At 38.1% G+C, this 20713-nt stretch overlaps 1 protein-coding gene across 2 annotated transcripts in view; it reads right to left on the reverse strand.

Moving 5' to 3' along the window:
* Window positions 1-296: 296 nt before the first annotated feature.
* The window catches only part of Dsc3 (desmocollin 3), a gene marked incomplete at its 5' end in the record, with an annotated part of 38763 nt that continues 18346 nt past the window's right edge, over window positions 297-20713 (reverse strand). The window contains 8 exon segments of one of the 2 annotated variants that reach the window (XM_013506510.1): window positions 3102-3194; window positions 3278-3320; window positions 5389-5646; window positions 9590-9711; window positions 11790-12014; window positions 14234-14458; window positions 15522-15664; window positions 15764-16020. In XM_013506510.1, coding sequence (XP_013361964.1) covers window positions 3294-3320; window positions 5389-5646; window positions 9590-9711; window positions 11790-12014; window positions 14234-14458; window positions 15522-15664; window positions 15764-16020 — 1257 coding nt within the window. 2 annotated transcript variants of the gene reach the window in all.

Genomic DNA, 20713 nt, shown 5'->3' on the forward strand with positions numbered 1-20713 from the left:
TTCTGGAACATTCTGAATTTATAACCACCTTGTAATATTTTTCACACCAAATTACAATCCAATATAAAGGTACACACAAATGCTCATTTTTAAATGTGCCTCAAAATAGCAATCTCTCCCCAATAGTACATGTTAATGATGTTGACACTTTGATAATAACCCATTCTCTAAAATAGCCCCTGCTGATAGAACAAAGGATCTCTTGGGGATTTCTATTTTCATGTTAGCTTAAAACACAATTGTGCAATGTGACCATTTTAGACCATTTAGTCTTTAAGCAGAAGAAAGACAAGAAACCAAGTTAAAATTGTTTTATTATATCCTATATGTGTATTACTTTACACACAGTTTTTGTTTATTTTGACTTGCAAAGTAACTTCTTTTAATGGCAAAATTAAAACATCGCAAAACAAACCCTACCAAACTTTAGACACTTACCTACTTCTTTATAAATGTAAGAAAAAAAACTGTACATTTAGATATAAAACCAAAGATCATTCACCAGATAAACAACTGAAAGCTTTAAAAAGACCTGTTCTTACACACTAAAATCATGTAATTTTCACCTTATGCATATGAGGAAAGAACAATACTATATGTTAAAATTATTATGTTAAAATTAGAAGAATTTCAAAAGGAAAATGAGTATAAGATTTCAGGAAAAATGAAAAACCAGAAAATGTAGGATCAAATCCGAATTTTACATACACATTTAATTGAAGACTTTCTTAGCGCCCAAAGGGCTAGAGAAGGAGTGACGCTTTCCTCATGAATGCCTTGTTTTTCTACAAGACCAGTTCAGACCCATCCTGAATGCCTTAGACTCATCGCCCAGCCAGCCCTTTTCTTGATTCCACACTCCAAATAAGGAAAGGCAGTGAGCAGGGGTTGGCTGGTACGTCACCCAAATCCAAGGACAGCTGCACTAGCTTACGAAAGGGAGGCCAAGGCAGGGCCAGACCTACAAAGTATGAAGCAGTGGCAACACTGCCCTCAGCGCTCCTCCCGTCCCCTCTTGGCTTCTCTCCTGGCCCTTCAACCCCCTGGGTCTGCGTGTTGCTCCCTGACTGTCCAAATAGCCCTCTTCCAAAATGACAGTTTGATCTCTTAGGCTCATCTTCTCCTCGTGTTCTAAAATGACAACTTGACCGCTTTCTTTCATGCATTTGAAATTCCTATTTCTTGCCTTAACTTTAAAAATCCTCATAACAAGGCAAATTGACAACAAGTGCATTCATACTGCATGGTTTGTGAACATCTGGCATATTTTCCTCCCCAGTGAATCACTGCTGGGGGTCTTGTGACAATGTTGACAGAGAGGTGAAGGGAGGAGGCCCACAAGGCTGGCTTTCCTTGAATCACGCAGTGCCACTTTAGAACAGGGCGTGAGTAGAGAGGAAGGACACTCTGCAGGTGCCAGCTCCTGAGTACAGCACAGTGCAAGCAGGCTCGGTCTGCGGACTTTAGTCTAGGAGCAGTCACCTCCCACCCAACAGCTTCAGTACAATTTGCCTTCCTGCCCCAGGTAGCCTCCATACTGCCCGGAAAGACACGGTTATTCGGCTCTAACAAAAAAGAAAGTTCACAGATAGGAGAGACAGAGAAAATGGCAATCAAGGATTTAATTTCAGCAGACATAAGGTTTGTTTTTTTCTTAAGTTTTTAGTATTAGCTCCTAAGAAAAACACTTCATCTCTGAAACTTAGCCCTCAGCAAGCAAAGAGCCTTAAGTGTGATTCTTATTCCCCAGTTTGTTTCTAATCTGTGGATACAGAAATATTTACATAGCAAAGCAAATCCAACCACTCAGCTGGTTCCCTAGTTCTTTCCCACTTACAACAAAAGAGTGTAATTTGTTTCCAAGTGTAAACAGTTTGCACAAGTGGACACCAACTACTTTCCGATAAGTTCAGTTATGACTCAGTACTCAGGAAGCTCTGCCTTTCCTAAACCCTGGATTTTTACTATAAAATAAACCACATCCAGGCTTATTTTAAATCACTGACGTTTTCCTCTTTGTTTTTGTTTCATTGCAAAGGTTGCGTTGATTACTAATTTTATACACTCGTAGAGTAATTTTACAACTATACAATAAGGTTACATACACATTCATTTCCAATACTGCTCCTATACAAACTTTGCTTTCAAAATTAAATGAAGAATTTGATAATGAAGTTGGTGGGTAGGGCTAGCACCAATTCTTCAGAGCTGCAAAAATCTTTATTTAATTTTGTCTCAATATTTTCTTGCATAAAACTGTCTTCAAATAGTGGTACTTAATTTCTTACCTGTATTATAACTGGCACACGATGTGAGTATATCATAAAGAGATATCAGCATAGCTAAGCCATTTTTGGACGAGTATTTACTTAACACATTAGGAAAATATCTGTAAAGAACAGCAGATCCTTTTTGGACTCTTATTCCACTACTATGGGATGCAATTTGCTAGCTGTATATTTTAACATTTTGATTTATTGCAAAAGATAAGCAAAAAAATTTTAAAACACAAATTCATAAGTGGCATAATTATAAATTTAGAAAAATATATTCTATATACAGATGCTTCTCTACTTATTATGTGGTTGTGTCCCACTAAAGCAATCATAAATGTAAAATGTTGGTAAATTGAAAACGCATTCAATAAAATTAACCTACTGAGCATCATAGCTCAGCCGCAGCACATTTCAGGGCATAATCTGTTTCCCCTCATGATCCTGTGGCTGGTGGAGAGCTGTAGCTCCAGCAGCAGCTTAACAAGAGAATATTAGACAGCACATCACTAGCCCAAGAAAAGTGCCAAATTCAGAATTCAAAGTAGTTTCTCCTGAATATGTATCAACTTCACCCATTTGTAAAAACAAAACATCCTAAGTCAACCCGTGGTTAAGTGAGGGACCATCTGTATGCAATCTATAACTGAATTTCACAATATCATTGTTTGGAAACTTCTAGAATGACTGGCAAGGACACGTCTAATGATAGCAGCTGTGACATTATCTCTTTGTGCATGTTTCCGCTAAGGTAAGAAACTTGGGTTCCAAATTATTTAAAAAGTCAAGTCCTTCTTCTTCCTGTTTTTCACTGCAGCAACCTACAGAGCCGGCTGGGGATCCCCGTCCTTCGTAGCTGTACGTGAGCACGTAGTCTTGTGATGGCACCTGCTCTTCATTGTGGTTACATACGTGCAACTTCTGCAAAGTCATTTTTGAGAGAGGATTGTATTATTGCTTTAAACAACTTCAACATATGAACATAAAATTTATTTTTTATTTACCTTTTATGTTTAATTTTTAACCAGTGTGTCCTCTAATGGATTCCTACACACAAAAAATGCACATGATTGGTCTCTATCACAGCCATATTGTAAAGTCAGTCTACGTTCAACTTCTAATAAGCTACACAAAGAAAATTTTATGTATACACACGTTATGTTTTTGACATACAATTAAGTTATGAACTATTTACTTTCAATTTTATAGCCAGAGCTCAGGCTCTTTCATTGCACGGTAGTTGGTATTTGAGCTTGGATGTCAAACACCTGTAGTTCTGAGCCAAAGTTCTGGCTCTACCAGCTAGATCTCTGAATCTGGGCAAGTTTCTAAGCATCGGTGTTTCATTCATCTCTGATCTAAAATGAGAATACTGACAGTAACTGTCTCATGGTGTTATTTCATTTTAGAAATTAATGATGAAATAATAATGCATGAAAAAATAAACCTACTAAATGTATAAAAATGTTAACTAAAATCATTATTATATACAATTATAAGGTAGGAAATAATCACTGTAAGGGCTTCAGAATTAAGTTTATAAGATAGCCAAAACCAACAAACAAAAAGATACATGCATGAGAAAAAGGAATCATGGAAAGAAAATCTAATCAAAATAATCCACACTGCAGAATCTGAGTTTGTGTAATGAAGAGCCCGAACAGTCTGTATATCTACCTTCCTTGTTATCTGTCTCTATCTTCTCTACCAGCCTGTCAAGCTACTGTGCCTCTGCCTTTTCCTGCTTTGTGAGTCCATTCCTCTAAGCCAGAGCTCACCAGGTTTGCTTCTCTTATCAAGAGCCTTTCTTTATGCCCTTACTAATCATTCACCAGTCCCAATCCCAGGATCAGAGGTGCACATTGCAGACCACTCCTAAGAACGTGTCTTAGGTTTAAGCTCCTTCACAACCTGATCTTACATGAATGGTGACTGCCTAAAAGCAGAAAAAGGGTTAACACTTGAAGGTGACCAAAAAAATGCTATGGACACATAATAACCTAGATCCTTATCACAGAGTGCTGCCAACTGGCCATCCATCCAAAGATTAAGGTTTTCTGGCCCAGTATTTGCTACACCTGCATTGCTATCTCTGATAAAGAGGTGAAAATTTTACCAGCAAGGATATTCAATCCAGTGGCTTTTCAATCCTCAATACACTTTTGAATCACCGAAGAAATTTGAGAAAAAAGCCAAATCAATTAAATTAAACACTTTCAAGGGGAAGACATTAGCATGTTTTAGAATCTTCCCAAAAAAATTTTATATGGACCATGAATTTCTTATTTAATTCTTCATTTCTTTCATGTTCTTGCTCTCCTCTAGATAAAAATACTTTATATTTGCATGGTGCTTTCAAAGTTAAAAATATTTTAAGTAGGGCTAGGGATATAGCCCAGTGGCACAAGTGTCTGCCTGGCAGGCACAAGGTCCTGAGTTCAGTTCCCAGTACCAAAAAAAAAAAAAAAGAAAGAAAAAAAATATTTTACATAATGGTGACTTTAACTAGTTTTTGTATATTCCAAAGTTGCTGAGTAAAGTTCAAATGTTCTACCCCCAAAAAGTTTTGAAGGTAAGTTAATAATTCTACATCACATACATATACCATAATATCACTAACCATTCCTCATGTGAGTAAATATATACAACTATAATTCATCAATTTGAATAAAAAATAAACCAATGAAAAATAAATATTTCACATAAGTCATGTTAATCTTTATCCTAAAATTGCATAGGGATGTTTGCATTTTCACAGAGAGAAATAGATTTGATTTGGGAAACTTCTGATAGGGATAAACTAGATTTTTTGCACATTCTTCTATATGAAAAGACTGTGCAGTAAATGTGCACCTAAAAATAAAACTACAGTGATGGATATTGGAAACCCCTAATTTTATGGAGTTTTAGAAACTAAAGAAATGTGACAAAGGGTGTTAAATTATTTTAAATTAAATAATGTAATAAAATCAAACAACTTAAAAATGACTGAGAAAGAGAGGAAACTTAGAATAATGTGGAAAAACAGGCTCTGAAGATAGACAGTAATTTCAATTTCCTATTCCTCTCAGTAGAACATTTAAATTGCAGAGTTAAAACACCTAGGGAATCTCACCTCACCGAGGCGGGGCTGGGTGAAATTGTGCCACTCAGAGTACGTGTACCGAGAGTTCTCCGTCTCCACGTGCCCTCCCCGGCAGGGGTCCAGGGTGTGGTGGTGCCCGGAACTGCGGCAGGAGTCCAAGGTGTGCTGTCCTCCTTTCACCATCTCTATGGTTTCCTGCCCTCCATTTCTCATTCCCGATCCCACCGTGCCACAAAACCGCTGGCTGCAGTTGTTGGCGGTCTGGGTTGTGAACCCATTGGCGGAACACTGCAACACAGCACAAAACAATACTGTTCATGTTGGGGAAAATGGATTTCAGATAGAGTCACAAGAAGTCAGCCAAGAGAGGTCATTTATTCAACGTTTTACTCATCCCCTCATTCATTCCACAGACATTTATCTGCTTGTAATTATATACCCAGATGCAAAAGCACAGGAATGCAAAGACAGATACCAGGGCTCTAAGAAGCTCTCATTCCAGTGAAGCAGAGAAACAGAATTCTTTTACAAGTGTAATTGCTCTGCTATATAGATGACCACTGAATGGGAGAGGGTACAGAAATAGAGGGATAAAATTCAAACCCAGAAAGGACAAGTGGAATAGACTAGAAAACTCTGAGCTAAGGGACTAAAGACCCAGAGGAGTGGGAGGAAAAAGTGCAGTGCTTCAGGAGGGTCAGTATGCAAAGGTAACCAGGTGGTCAAGCCTCCTGAACTTCGCTGACTTGAGAACGGCTCCTACACAGAGCTGCACACAGAGGCAGAGAAAGAGAGAAAAAAGAGAGGAGGAGGGAAGGAGGTGGGAGGGAAGAAAAGAGACAGGAAGAAGAAAGGGACAGAAAGGAAGAGAAAGCTGGAGAAGTTATAAAAGGTGAGAGGACAAAATACATACACATTTCATATGTATATATTTTATTCTAAAGGTTATGGAGACTCAGTGAATTTTAACTTATTATGGAGAGAAGCGTATTTTTAGAAAATTTCATTGTAGCCACTGATGAGGAAAATAAGCTAAATGGACATGAATTAATACAATAGAGATCAGATAGGCTCATTGAATCATTCCTGGTGGAAAATGAGCCTCGGTAGAAGTCATAACAACTGTGAGCAAGTGGACCCCCTGGAGAACCTACCAGTAGCAAAGCAAAGAGTCAGGGATTAGCCCTCCATGTTCTACCTGTGCAATTAGATAAATGGTACAATTCAGTAAAAAGAGAAAGAAAAATGTGCTTGTGGGTGAGAGGAGGTTGAGAAATTCAACTCTGGAGTGAGGGACTTGAGGCACACGTGTGATGTCCTGGATGAATACATGAATATGAGCATTTGGAGCACAGGTGAGAGATCTGAGCTAGAGACACAATTCTGCACGTCACTAACAAACAGGTGGCAGTTACAGCACCAGGAATAGATGAGCTATCCAGAGAAAACTGCAGCCCAAAAGAAAAAGAGCTAAGGATAGAAAAAGGATTTATGCTTCAAGGGGTGGATAAGAGAAATATAGGGGTGACATGATTGATCAGGAGCAGCCACTGAGCTGACAGCAGGAACTAAAGAGGCCGTGCAGAGAGGACTGTGCCGGGCAGAGTGGCCAGAGGTAGGGAAAAAAGAATCAAGTATGGTAAGCACTGGTTCAAATATAGTAAGTGCCCGTTGGATTCCGGTAAAAAGCATCCCTTGGTGAGTTGTCAAAAATAATTTCCAGGATGTGGAGAGTGAACAGGAAGTAATGTAGAAAAATCAAGTATAAACTTTTCTTCTCAAATGTTCAGTTTCAAAGAAAGAGAAATATGCAGAGGGAACTAGAGAGGGAGAAATTCAAGGAAATGTTTTAAAATGTACAGGACTTGATTAAATATTAACTCAACACTGGAAGCTCACTACAACCACCCGGCACCTGTAGGTCAAAGTCTAGTTACAGCGATAACCTCAGAAGGTCTGTTCTGAGGATAAACCACTGCACTACTTCATAACAAGAACCTCCCTTATCATCAGAATTTCACTGCACTGCCCATTTAATTCTTCTCCTACTTAAGAGTGAGAAGAGTTTCTAACTACTCTGGAAGATTTTCAAATTCAGATAATTTGCTGAACCCAAGATCTATCTACCAAAGTCATACATCCTAGCTCATTGCATAAGAAAAAAAAATCAGAAAAGAGAATTGAAAAGTAGCCATTTGGTGGCAGCGCCACCCTATATTTACTTAGGTTGCTGGTCCAGTGAAATTCTGCTACCAAAAAAAAATCACATTCCTGATATTCCTGATTATTGCATTTCTTTGATGGTAGTAGTTTATCATAACACATATATGTTCAGAGACATATTTCTAAACTAATGAAAGGGGAATTAAAAGAAACTAAAATTGATGATGCTGAGCTCACCAGTTTAACTGCATTCCCTACATTTTCACTGGGTTTCAACTATGCCTATTGGGTCAGCAATTTCCCCGGTGTGCTCTCCCAGGTCCTAACTCCATCTGAATGCCTTCTACTAAACTCTGATCAAAAATGAAAATCATCACCTTTCCTCGCTGTATTTTTGGTGAGTTTATATATTCAATATGCAACTTTGTCATAGTTTGTGAAAACTTACCTAGAGGTATTTTCCAAGCCCCTTGTGAAGCGCTCCTAACAGAACAAGTAAATGTGGCAGAGTGACCAGTACACTGCACCAGCTCTAGCTTCAAGTGGCAAAGAATTAGCATTAAGTAAAGTTCATTCACTTCTTTTTCAGATATAAAGTAAGAACTTCCGGTAGGTCAGGGTCTATCAAAGGTCTCAACTCTCTTTCTGACCTATTTTCTGATTACAGAGATAATCATAGCATTCCAGAGGATAACGTAACAAGCACAGATGGCTATCATTTTGCACAATGGTAGAAAAGAGTTGGAATAGATAAACTGTAAATAATAAAATCACCTTCACTCTAAGATACAGAAAAGGACAGATAAGTCATCCTTGCCCCTGGCCTCTAATACTTTGACCATACTTTTTCCTTTGTTCCTTAAATCCTGTCCACCACCTTATCATTTACACCTTTAAAATTATTTATTATTCATCCCTGTTTTTACATTGCACTTTCCATCCGGAAGGGTGAGCTCATGCTTAAACTACTGGAAGAGGCCAAGGCTTCACCTTTCTTCCTGTTCTCACTGACCCTCTTCTGACAGCATCACAGAAGGAGCCGGCATGATGCCACACAGAGAACTATGGGTGACTCTCCTTTGCCTAGAGAGTACATCCTCGACTCTCCTGGTTTGGGCATGAGGGATCCTCTCCCCCATTCTCTCAAATATCCTCTCCCCCAACACCTGACTTACCCTCAAAGCCTCTACTCAATCCAGTTTCTCCCACTCGAAAGCAATTTATTCACTATTTGCTGAATGGTCTCTAAACTTTGTCATCATCTCTCTTATCCTTCAGGCTACTTTCCTCCACTTCAGCTGTTCTCACCGACTCTTCACTCTCAGCCCCTTCTTATTTTGTGAGTTATAAACTGTGCCTCTTTCTTTTCCTACAGAGAAAGCTGTAGGTCTTTCCTGGCTTTATCCAAACCTTTTGAGTATGCTTATGAGTATCTTTGAACTTTGATCATGCTTTACTACACTGGTTTACCAAATGGCTATTTATCTTTTCCATAAAAGTAAATTGTATTTCCCATAAAGATACTGAAATATTTTTAAGGAGAGACACACTTGTCAGTACTTTTTCTATTCTTCCCACAAAACAAAGTACACAGCCAAGTACCTCAGAGATCCTGAAATAGTTAAGGAAAGAGCATGGCAGTAATCTTGCAAATGCCCACCCTTTTGTTACATGCATATCTTTGCTATTTTCCCAGCTGTCTTGAAAACTCTTAGGAAGCTTCATTTTTACTATTATGAATAGTCAAAGAGATAAACAAATATCTGGAAGCATACATTGCAGAGAACAGCCACAAATTATTGTTATAATAAGTTTGCAAGATCAAAAAACAAATTTTAAGTCAGTTTTTCCAAAGAGTAGAAAAACTATAATTATGCATTTGGTTTAAGTAGCTTAATGAAAGCTACTTTTTAAAAAATCTGAATATTGACATGTCAAGTATGTATTCTTACAAAATATGACTCAAACAAAACAAAAGTTATCACTCCCAATTTGTAAAATAACTTCAGAAGCATGAGTTTTTAAAAATCGCAAGCAGTAGAAACAGTCACCAAAAAAAGTTACTCACCACTCTATCATCTCCAGGTGCTTCTGTATTGGATATAATTAAGTTTTGCTGTGCTAAATCTTCAGGAAATTGTTTTCCTTTTCTGGTGCTAACAACTCCACATACTAAAGTTAGCAGTACAGCTGAATTTAGAGAAAAACTTACATTAGTATGCATAGAACAAAATAGTTTTCCTTTATTTCTTATAACCAAAGGGATATAGGAGAAAAATTAAGCCATTAAAGCATGGTTTCCCATGAATTATCTGGGCCTTTCTAAATTAGCAGGCTACAGTTCAGTTTCAATTTTAAAATGTGTATATGTATTTTTATATAATTTACCTGTTTCTTTAAGGGGTTGAATTCTGCCCATAATGCTAAAATACTTAGGATCAGAATTAATCACTACATTTAATAAATCACTGACATTTATTTAAGACAAAGATGTTGCAGAGATTTACTGAATCCATAAAGGATGGTTTACTTATAAGAAAACATGACACAATAAATTGTTTTCTCAAGTAGAGTTATCTCTAAGAGTGTTAACTAAACCTGATTTGTCTCTTGTCCATTGAGAATCTTCACAATTGTGATAGCTTAAAATATATAATAAAAGCAATAATAATGACAACAGTTCTTTACAATGTTCTACAAGGCACTAACACATGAGCAAACCATGGCCCTAAATCCAGCCCACCATGTTTTTATAAGGCCTGTGACCTAGCACTCTATATTTCCAAATGGATGGAGAAAATCAAAAGAACAACAGTAATAGTGGATGGCATAAAATTTACATGAAATTCAAATTTTAGCGTCTATCTCTAAAGTTCTACTGGAACATAGCTATGCCTTTCATTTTCCCATTTTCTAAGGCTGTTTGCTGCCAGGGCCAGAAACCACAGAAATCACATGGTCCACAAAGCTTAAAATACATACGGTGCTGTCCTTTACAGAAAACATGTGCTCACCCTCACCTGCTCAATGCGCTACCTTCCTGGCTCCATGGCTTAGTCCACTTCCCCCCACCACTACTGTCTAGCTACACTGGTCTTCCTGTTAGTCTTTGATTTCTTCGTGTAAGATCCCACCTTAGGGCCTCTACACTGACTCCTCGCTCCAACTGAAAGCTCTTCCTCTCGGGAATTCCACAAGGTGTCCTCTCTCACCTGTCACAAAACTCAGCAGAGATAGTTTTCTCCTTTGGGCCTGACCTGGCCATCTACTGAAAATTGCAAACATGAGCCCCAGATCCTCACACACACACACACTCTGTAGCTCAAAAAACGTAGTTGTTTTGCTCTATTTTTTCCATGAAAGTGTTTGAATTATTTATTCATTTAGTGTCAAAAGGCACATATATTTTGGTTTTCTCATTTTTCTTCTATGATAGATTCTAAGCATCTGGAATAGTTTCTGATAATTAGTAGATGTTTCATATGTATTTATTTTGTTGGGGGGCTGAAAAATAATAGACACTTCTATGAAATTTACCGTGCACTAATCAAAGCACTTCACACACACTAACTCAATGCTGAGTACCACCTCACAGAGTAAGCTACCGCAGCTGTCCCCTCTTACAGATGAAGAGAATGAAGCTCCGTTAAGTAACGTGCCCCAGTCCTATAGCTTACACATGATAAAGCAGGCTGGTTCCAGAGCCTTGCTTGTAATCACTGCTCCTATGACAGAACAAAGCAATTCCGAGCTCAAGGGCTGGAGGGAAGTAAAAAGAAAGGGAGAAACAGAGTGCCATGGGGAACCATACAAATGGCCAGAGGGAGGTTAATAATTCAGAATGAGCAATCCATACCCAAGATGGGACACTGCTGTGCTCTGAACATTTCCCACAAATCTGAGACTGAAAAAGTGAACAGATACAAAATAAAAGTTGCTTTTAGTGGACTCTGCTACTGCCGGAGTTTTAGGATGCTCTAGTTTGCCCTAACAGGAATAGCACTAAGATCAAAAAATAAAATCCATATGTTGGCAGCTCTGGTGCTGTCTAAGGATTTCTCATTAACTCTGTCCAGATAGGAAACTTCTGTCTCAAGAAGGACCACGTTCCCTTCCACAGAAAACAGTCCGGCATATCTCAGGTACCAAAGGAACTTGTAAAGGGGAGTCACACCTGACATACGCTTGAACAGGCCTCCTTTGTAAGGATCCTTTCCTGACTCAACTCTTATTTTGCATCTTAACTCCAAATAAGTGAGAGGACTTACAAAGCAGCAGTGCTATGCCCAGTAATATGGCAAGGATGGCCCACTTGCCCAGCTCTACTCTTGAGCTCCTTGCGGTGGAGACGCACTCACTCGGGTGACTACAGTCACACAGGTTGACTCTCAGCACTTTGGTTGCGGATTGGCCTCCACTGTCCTTCACAGTAATAGGAACTGTATATTCTCGAAGTTGGGCATTTTTCTGATATGACAGACGGGCAGCTGTATCTGTAAGAGAGTGAAATATTTTTAATTTTAAAAGATCCCTTATTCTTCCCTGGGGATCTATTTCATCTTGTCTAGTTCATCTTGTCTTTCAAAAGCATTAGTGTCAAGGAACTGCCTGCTACAGGAAAATAAATACAAATGGAGGACCATTGCCAACCCTTTCGATCACTCATGTTATGTTATACGTGTTGCTCTATATTGCTCTAGAAAAGAGCCTTAAAGAAATGCTTCGGCACTGCAGTGACGCAGTAGCATTCCTGCAGTATTTACTGTTCCTTTTCCTACAGAAACTAAGAAGATTAGACTGGCTCTTCGCATACAGATCAAGCATCTTTCCTTAGTACCAGCTCACACACATATAAAGATTTAACACCTACAGGTACACATAAAGGATGTCTTCCATTCAATTCTCTCATCCATTTACCTTCTGGTATCTGCCCATTATCCTTATGGATAAAGAAATTTTTCAAAGCACACAATAGATCCTTTATGATGAGTACCTTGCATCTGGAAGTAATCTCCAGACCAGAAAGCTTAATTATATCACACAGGCTACTTGTAAAGGTTACCAAAAAAGCAGAAACACTGACATCATAACAATTTGTTTTTATCAAGTGTGATAGTTAACTTTTCCCAATAGTCTCACTACTTTATTTTAATGACATTATCCTCAACTAACCAAAAGCTCCACAGACTTCCAGCGGCAATTACAACCTCCTTGACTTTTTATAACAGGCTGAATAAAATGACAAAGTAGCAACATGCACATACTGGAAATCATCTGGAATGTCTAAGCTTTGATTAAGTGCACTGTTAAGCTGGAAGAACTTCAGCAATTTTTGTAGCACCACATATCTGAAAGCCCCACAGAGGAATGCGAATTGTTGCTTGGATTCATCTGGGGGTCTTCAGGACCATAAATGTCTCAGGTAAGATTTTAAGTGTCTTTTCTTCGCCAAGATCACCAGCTGAGTCACAGCTGCATGATTTATTCCTAACAGTGCAGCAGCCTCTCCTTTTCCTTATCACACACCACTGCGCTCTTCAGATTTTCTCCTGTCACCAATGTTAACGTTACATGATATAAATCCACATATGCATGGCCTTCCTTGCATATTCTCAAACCATCACCTACAGGGCACATGTTGGTCTCCTTAGCCTGGCCCTTAAGGTTCTTTACCATGACATTCCACACACTTTCTCCACACAAACCCTCAATATTCCTACAGAAACTTTCTAACGTCTCATCTACCAGTTGACTTATTTCTCTAGTATGTCTCTTCTTTTATGCATATATTTTAAGAAAATATTGATTAAACACTTTTTAAGTAGTATCTACTAGGCACCAGGCTGGGTACCGAAAGTAGAAGAATGACAAATGTCCTGAGAAACTCATGCATTGGAGGCGGAAGTACACAGTGGGTAAAGCAGGACCAAGGGCGCTATGACACAGGCATCAAAAGGTCACTGCCTTCCTTGTACCACGACAAAACTTCACAGAGGCTGGGCAGCTGAGCCGGGGCTGTGTCTGTCTTATTCATCTCTCTGTGCACATCCTCAGGATCAGGAATGATGCCTGATAGATGACAGATGCTCGATAAACATTGTGAATGCATACCAAAACAAAATGAGAAAGGAGATACTCTAGGAAGAAGGGCCAGCATGCACAAAATTCCAATTGCGTGAAAAGTATGACATTGTAACAGCCAAAGAGCAGAGTGCAGATAAAATGGAGAATATTACATCTCCCCAAAATGGCTATCAGAGGAAACTACCCCAGAAAGCGCCAATGCCAGACCCCTTCCCACGTCCTGCCGTGGTCCTTTCCAGGACACAGAGCGTGTTTTTCCCAGGTTTCTCATTTCGAGAGCCTGTTTGCGATACACTTAAATGACACATCTGGCCTCTCTATACTTTACTGTTATTGTTATGACTTAAAAAAAAAAAACACAACAAAAAAGTTTATCTTAATAAGTTGCCCAATATTTAGCAAAAATTTTGCCTGCAGAAAAGTTATGATTTCCTTCATTTTATTTAGATTAAAATGTGGGTTACTTTTTTTGTTGCTGTTGGAGTACTGAGGATTGAACACAAATGCAATCACCACAGAATGCAAAGGATTAACCTTCTAAAAATCAATTTTGTGCATGTAAGCAAGTAAATCTATTCTCTGGTTTTTCTGTTATTTCAGAGCATGTTAATCATTTTTTATTGAATACCGTTAACTTTGCTGAGGGTCCATATTTTATTGACTTCCGAAGATGGGTTTGCCAAGCTGAAATGAAATGGAGCTCCATAGATCGGTTCGTCAGGGTCAAGAGCTGAAATGTCAGTATATGCCATCTTTTGTTTGCAAATGACGACATAATCTTGAAGTATTTCTGGTGCATTGTCATTCACATCTTCAATGGTCACTGCAAGTGTTCCAGTACAGGATCTACCATCTAAGAAAAGAAAGGAACAGGGTTAGTATTGTCAAATTTTTGTTTTATAGTTTCTTAAGGGGAACACAATTAAAATCTGAACGATATATGAGTTTTCTTAAAAATAAATTTGTTATTGGAGAAAGGTGAGGAAGAATATGGATGAATAACATCTACATGTAATAAAAAGTGAGTACTGCTGTTGATATATCAGATACACACTTCAACAAATCTCTTACCGGAATTACTACCAAATGATAAACACAAATATCTGGGCTGCAAACTCTTTATTCCCTTAGGAAGTGAAGTGGCCTTGAAAAAGTTATTCTAATCCCACTGCACATTCCAACCATCCAGGGAGAATTTTTAAATATATGATGCCCAGGTTTTACAACTAGAGATTCCAATTTAATTTGTCTAAAGTAACGTCCGTATATTGATACTCTTATTTTAGTATGAAGCCGAGGATGAGAAAATGTAGGTTACTTTTTTGTTGTGGTTAAAGTGCTAGGGATTGAGCTCAGGGCTACATCCCAGCTCTTTTTTAAAAACCACTAAGTTATTAAGCTGCCCATGCTGAACTCAAACTTGGGATCCTTCTGCCTCAGCCTCCCAGAGGGATGGGATTATAAGCCTATGCCAGCATGCCTGACTGAGTGACTTTCCAGAACAAAATTCAAGAAAAGAATCATTTTGACCTAAGAATTAGCTGAACTATTTAAAGGCTCACTTAAAGAGAGTCACAAAGAGACCTGGAAACGTCTAATGAGACCATTTCATCTGGTTCTACATTTCTATAGGGTCAAAATCCTAGAGAAATATATTTCTATATTTTATCTCTGTCCTTTACCAAAGAGTTATAGACACACTTGAGGCCCTCCATGCTGGGAAAATAAAGATAAACAAGAGATGGTTCCTTGCTGCCAATCCCAGGCACCTTGCGAGATGGTAAGAAAAGGAGGAACAGAGTCTCCATAGTTTCTAAGAGGTCCATACACTTACCACAAGAGTAATGCTGCACAAAACTAGTATCAATGTATTTTCCCCTCCCTTCATAAAATGCTACATTAAAACTTTTTTTTACCTTTGTCTATTGCCAGCACCGTGACATTGTATAAGTTATTCTGGGGAGCTGCAGCCTCTCTGTCCAAAATTTTGGAAACTGTGACTATCCCCGAAGTTTCATCAATTTTGATCCACTCTTTAGGATCATGCAATTTTTTGTACCTGTTAATAAAAAATAGCCTTTGGCATCATAATATACTTTAAAATAAGTAACTCCATTACGACAAATACATTATTATATGGTTATATCTTTCCTTGTACCTGAGACCATCGCTGCTTTTAGATTCAGGGTCATAGGCCTTGTAACCATTGATCTTTGAACCTACTGCTGAGTTTTCCTTAATCCGCAGATACTGAGCTGCAGGGTTGCATTCAGGCCCCTCGTCCTGATCCGTCACATGAACTGTGACCAAGGCTCGGTTCATGGATGTCACTCTGGTTACTTCTCTAGTAAATGGAGCTTCATTGTTTACTCCAATTTCTAGGACCACCTGACGGTTTTCTTCAAAGTTCAGTGGCTTTAAAATAAAGGACATGTAAAGTATCAGTATAAAACCCATTTGGTATTTCAAACAGCAATGAACTTTGGCAATATGAACCAGCTTGCATAAACATGTTCACATTTTGTCACTGATGATTTTATGCCTTAGTAAAAACAAAAGTGATCCTTCAATATCAAGCATTTAACAAGAGTTTCCCCAAAACCTTCTGCAGGTGGTTTTACAGAGTGGTAGAAAAGAAATTCCTGAGATGTTTTATATTTCATTCTTGCTAAGGAAAACTATCCTGAACACAAGAATACTGCAAAATGATAAAATGTGTAACAGGCTGGGCTCAGGCTCACCTGATTCTCTATGAGAAGACAGCTTTTACTATTTACTATGACTTATGGCCTAAGCATTTCACACCTTTTGTAAAGTTAGATATTAAGACTGCAAAATGGAATAAGTGCAATCTTAGTTTCTGTCCAATAAAGCAGACAGTCCAAATATCTGCTTTAGTTATCCCCTAACATTTATGTGAACCATCTCATTTTAGCTTTTCCTTTCATTAAAATCCAGCCAAGGTCTCATTTCTTCTTAGGAACCAACTTTGTCTTTTTTGCTGGTTCCTTCAGGAAGGAGTTAAGTAAAACTTTTAGCCATGCTTGCTCCTTATTGTTATGAAAATGACATTGTGACAATCTGCAAATAATACTTTGTCCAGCTTGTCCAAGAAAACTCACAGTGGAAACATGGAGGACATAGAGAAATATGATGTGCTTCTCGGTAATCATCTTTAGATAAACAGACTTGCTCTAAGCAGTGAGGATGAATTCACTGACTCTTCCTGCCTTTATGAGGTAAGTGTAACTATCATCACCCCCATCTTGCAGACCAGGATCAGTATACTTAAACATACTTGATTTTCGGCAGAACACCCAGCAAAGCCCATAAATACTACCTTTCTACATACTGTAAGGTCAAAGCACATTTTCTCAGATTCTCTTTCTGCTTCTTGAAACAATCACTGGGTAAATGTTAAATGAAATGAAAATGGATGAATAAAATTGCTTTAAACCTGTCCTTACATGTACATATAAGCAAAGCAAAATACAAATAATCATGAGTCCTCTAAGAAGTCAAGAAAATTTCTGAATTTCAGAATTCATAAAATGTATGTGGGCCTTTATATCTTTTTATGAATATCCCAGAAACTAGAGCATCAAGGAGAAACAGTTATTAATATCTATTTATTTGATGCTGATGAACATATCCTCACAAATCACATGTGTTGGTACAACCATGCAGAGAGGAAGGCCAAGTGTTCGCCAGATGGAAATACAGGTTCAGCTGTGGCACTGGAGCAGACACAGCTGTGAGATCCATGTCAACTTACTGCAGTCTTAGAGTTTCTTTGTACAGATTTTCAAGTTTAAAGTAGATATTATTTAAGTTGATTAAAACTCTGAAAGATCAGAAATCTGATAGAATAAAATACCAATGACTGAGGAATGGATATAAATTCTTTTTCACGCAAAATATATTTTTGTTTCACTCCCTTGAAAATATTGCTCAGAGTTCCCTGTACCCACACTGAGAGATTAACAGCTCCCTGGAGGATGGATGTCAGGGAGGTGGGACTGAGGGCCTCCGTGCTGAGAATGGCCAAGAACAGTGGTCTCTCTCAGGCCTGTGGGCACCAGTGCTGCTACCAAACACTGAGATGGAGAGAGTATCCAGGATTAAACTAAAGGCCTGATCATCTCACTCTACACTTACAGAAAACTTAATCTGTTACGGAAAAGTGTAACACTAGTCGCATGAACATGGTCCAACTTTTAAAAATAAAGTAATAGCTTACCGAGTACTTTCACTTTTATTTTAACCGAAGAGCTATTAAGGATTCCCATTTTACAGGAATACAGAGGCCAACTTTCCAAGGTCACATGGCTAAGCGTAGCAATTTAACATAGTACTTAAGAACATATCCTTGGAATCAAAGAGACTTAGGTTCAAGCACTTTCGGCACTCAATGGTCCCTGTGAAATCTGTAAATACCTCTTAATCTTGCTGAGGCTTTTCCGTACCATTTGTAACAATGAGACTCGACACTGCAACAGTACAGTTAAGTGTTTTACACTGTAGTTCTCAGCAGTCTCTCCAGTTGCCACCTAGGCAAATGAAGGGACTTGATGATATTAGTTAAAAACCAGTACAGCCCAATAATAAGAGACACCAACTAGCAAGACAATATTTACAAGCTTTACTCATCAGCTAAAAGAAATACACCTGGACAATTCTTGATTTAGCTCACTGATCATTTACTCCTTCAGGGAGTAAAAGAAGGAACAGGGGGAACTCTTCACCTGAACATGACTCTGACAGACAATGACTAAAGGACACCAGAAGGTGAGAGTTCCTTTAGTCAACACAATGCATCCTTCTCTTACCAGATAGGCACTTGGTCATCGTTCGTACACAGCCTATCTGCTAGAAAGATGAGTGTTGTGTTTGACTTTAAAAAGAAGAGACCTTATTAGGTTTCAAAGTACTTAACTACAAAATCAGAAATATTTTCCAAAGAAAAGAACAGGATACCTTCAAAGACCAGTGAAGGCAGCCACCAAAGAAGCTCTGTAATGACTTCAGATTTTCTAAGACTTGGATTAGAATATGGAAAGGAAGACATAACATGGCAAACATAAGTTGTATTGATCAAAATCTTTACAAATAATCTGAGTGACTCAGAAAAGGCAAGATTATCTTTGAAAAGAAATAAAGATCTAATAAGAAGATCCTCTTGTGCCAACAAAGTCATTGCTTTTTCCACCCTAATAAGCCAGTTACAGAAAAGAGGAGGAACGGGGGAACCACGGATATCAAGCAGGACGAACAGCGCAGGGATTTAGTAGATTCTGTGCCAGGCAGGCAGGGTTTGCCCGCTGGCGGGATGAACAGAGCTGTCTGTCATGAATACTTAGACAGTCAACTGCCTGAACATGTGTGTAGGGTGGAGGAGCGTGAGGCCCCATCTTAGTTATTTGAATTCTGCATAGTACATCGTTTTCACTCAGGTGTCTTTACCGGGAATGGGAAGAAATAACAGCAACAACCCTTAAGAGTTGTCGTAAAGATCAAACAAACCTTGTAATTCAGTGGTACTGGAGTATTTGCATACTATTTCAGAACAAGAACAGATGAAGCAAAATAAATTATTTTTATAAAGCAGCATAAAATTGATAGTAAAATTTGACAACAATGGTACAAAGGAAAAAATGATAGACAAATCTCATTTGTGGATATGGATGTAAATCTTAGACACAAATTAGAAAATACTCAACAGGAAATAACATTAAAATAAAAATCTACAGTCATGTCCTTGACTAAGCAATTCCCTTCTAGGAGTGTATCATACATTTAAGTTGTATATTGTAAAATGGTGTATACACATGGTTATTCATTTTAGCCTATTTTGAAGGTTAGAATTTTCATGAAAGTTTAGAATTTCTATTGATATGGCCTAAATTTCCATATATATAGAAATGATTAAAAATATTTGATATATACATCATGAATATTATACTCACAGCTATAGAAATGAGAAAAGTCTTTACATCTAATATGTAATGACCTCAGAGATAAGCTGTTGAGTGAGGTATAATGCTCTAACTACCTAATAACAGGGTCTAAACTTCCACAGATATTCACAGGTTAAAAAAATAAGTCCACACCATAAAATATTGTAGATGTAAATGTGATCATCTCAGAGATATGTTAAATGAAGAAATATATATTTGTTCAAAAAAAGAAACATGATAAAAATTAAACATATTTTTGAATACATGAAATTCTTTGGAAATGAGAAAATGATAACACTCATCGATTCTTCCCAGAAGAACTGCGTGTTTCAAAGACCAGGGTAAAAGTGAGACTTTTTACTACATAGCTTAGCTTTGAACTTGGACTTCTCTGAATAGGCAGCTACTTTCTCACCACTAGAACAAATACCTGATATCCACAATTTAAAGGAGAGATTTATCCTGGCTCATGATTTCGCTGATGGTTGCTAATTCCAAGTCAGAAATGGCACGGTAGAGGGCTTGGGGTGCAGGAAGAGTGCTCACCATGGGGGCCAGGAGGCAGAGCAGAGAAGGGAGGAGCTAGGGAGAGAGATGTAACACTGCATGTCACACTCCCAGTGACTCGCCTCTTCAAAACCCGTAGCCTAACAGTAAATCAGCTATAGCACCCACCTGTATGTTCCAGTCCAAAATTCCACTTTCAAAAATCCTGCCTCTGAGCGCATGAGAGTTTGGAGGGATATCCTAGATCTACACACTAACAGGGAGCTAATTCAAACTTTAAAATCAAAATAAGTAATATATCTATTAGTAAATAAGAAATAATCTATTGACATTTGGAACAAGTGAGATATATGTTAAGCACTTGACATGATATCTGCCATTTAATAAATATTAGCCATTATTGTTTTCGTTGCTCTCTTGTAGTACTTGGGATTACACCCTCAGCCTTTCAACTGAGCCACATCCCCAACCCTCTTTTATCTTATTTTGACATGGTATTTCACTAAATTGCTGGGATTATAGATGTGTGCCACCATGTCAGGCCCCATTAATGTTCATGCTGATTTAATATCCCAGGATGAACATGAAAGTATAATTGAATTCTATGATAAAAGGCAGCAAATAAACACTGTGAGATATTGAAT

Source organism: Chinchilla lanigera, unplaced genomic scaffold (assembly GCF_000276665.1).
Source record: "Chinchilla lanigera isolate Chin_1 unplaced genomic scaffold, ChiLan1.0 scaffold00001, whole genome shotgun sequence".
Lineage (NCBI taxonomy): Eukaryota > Metazoa > Chordata > Mammalia > Rodentia > Chinchillidae > Chinchilla > Chinchilla lanigera.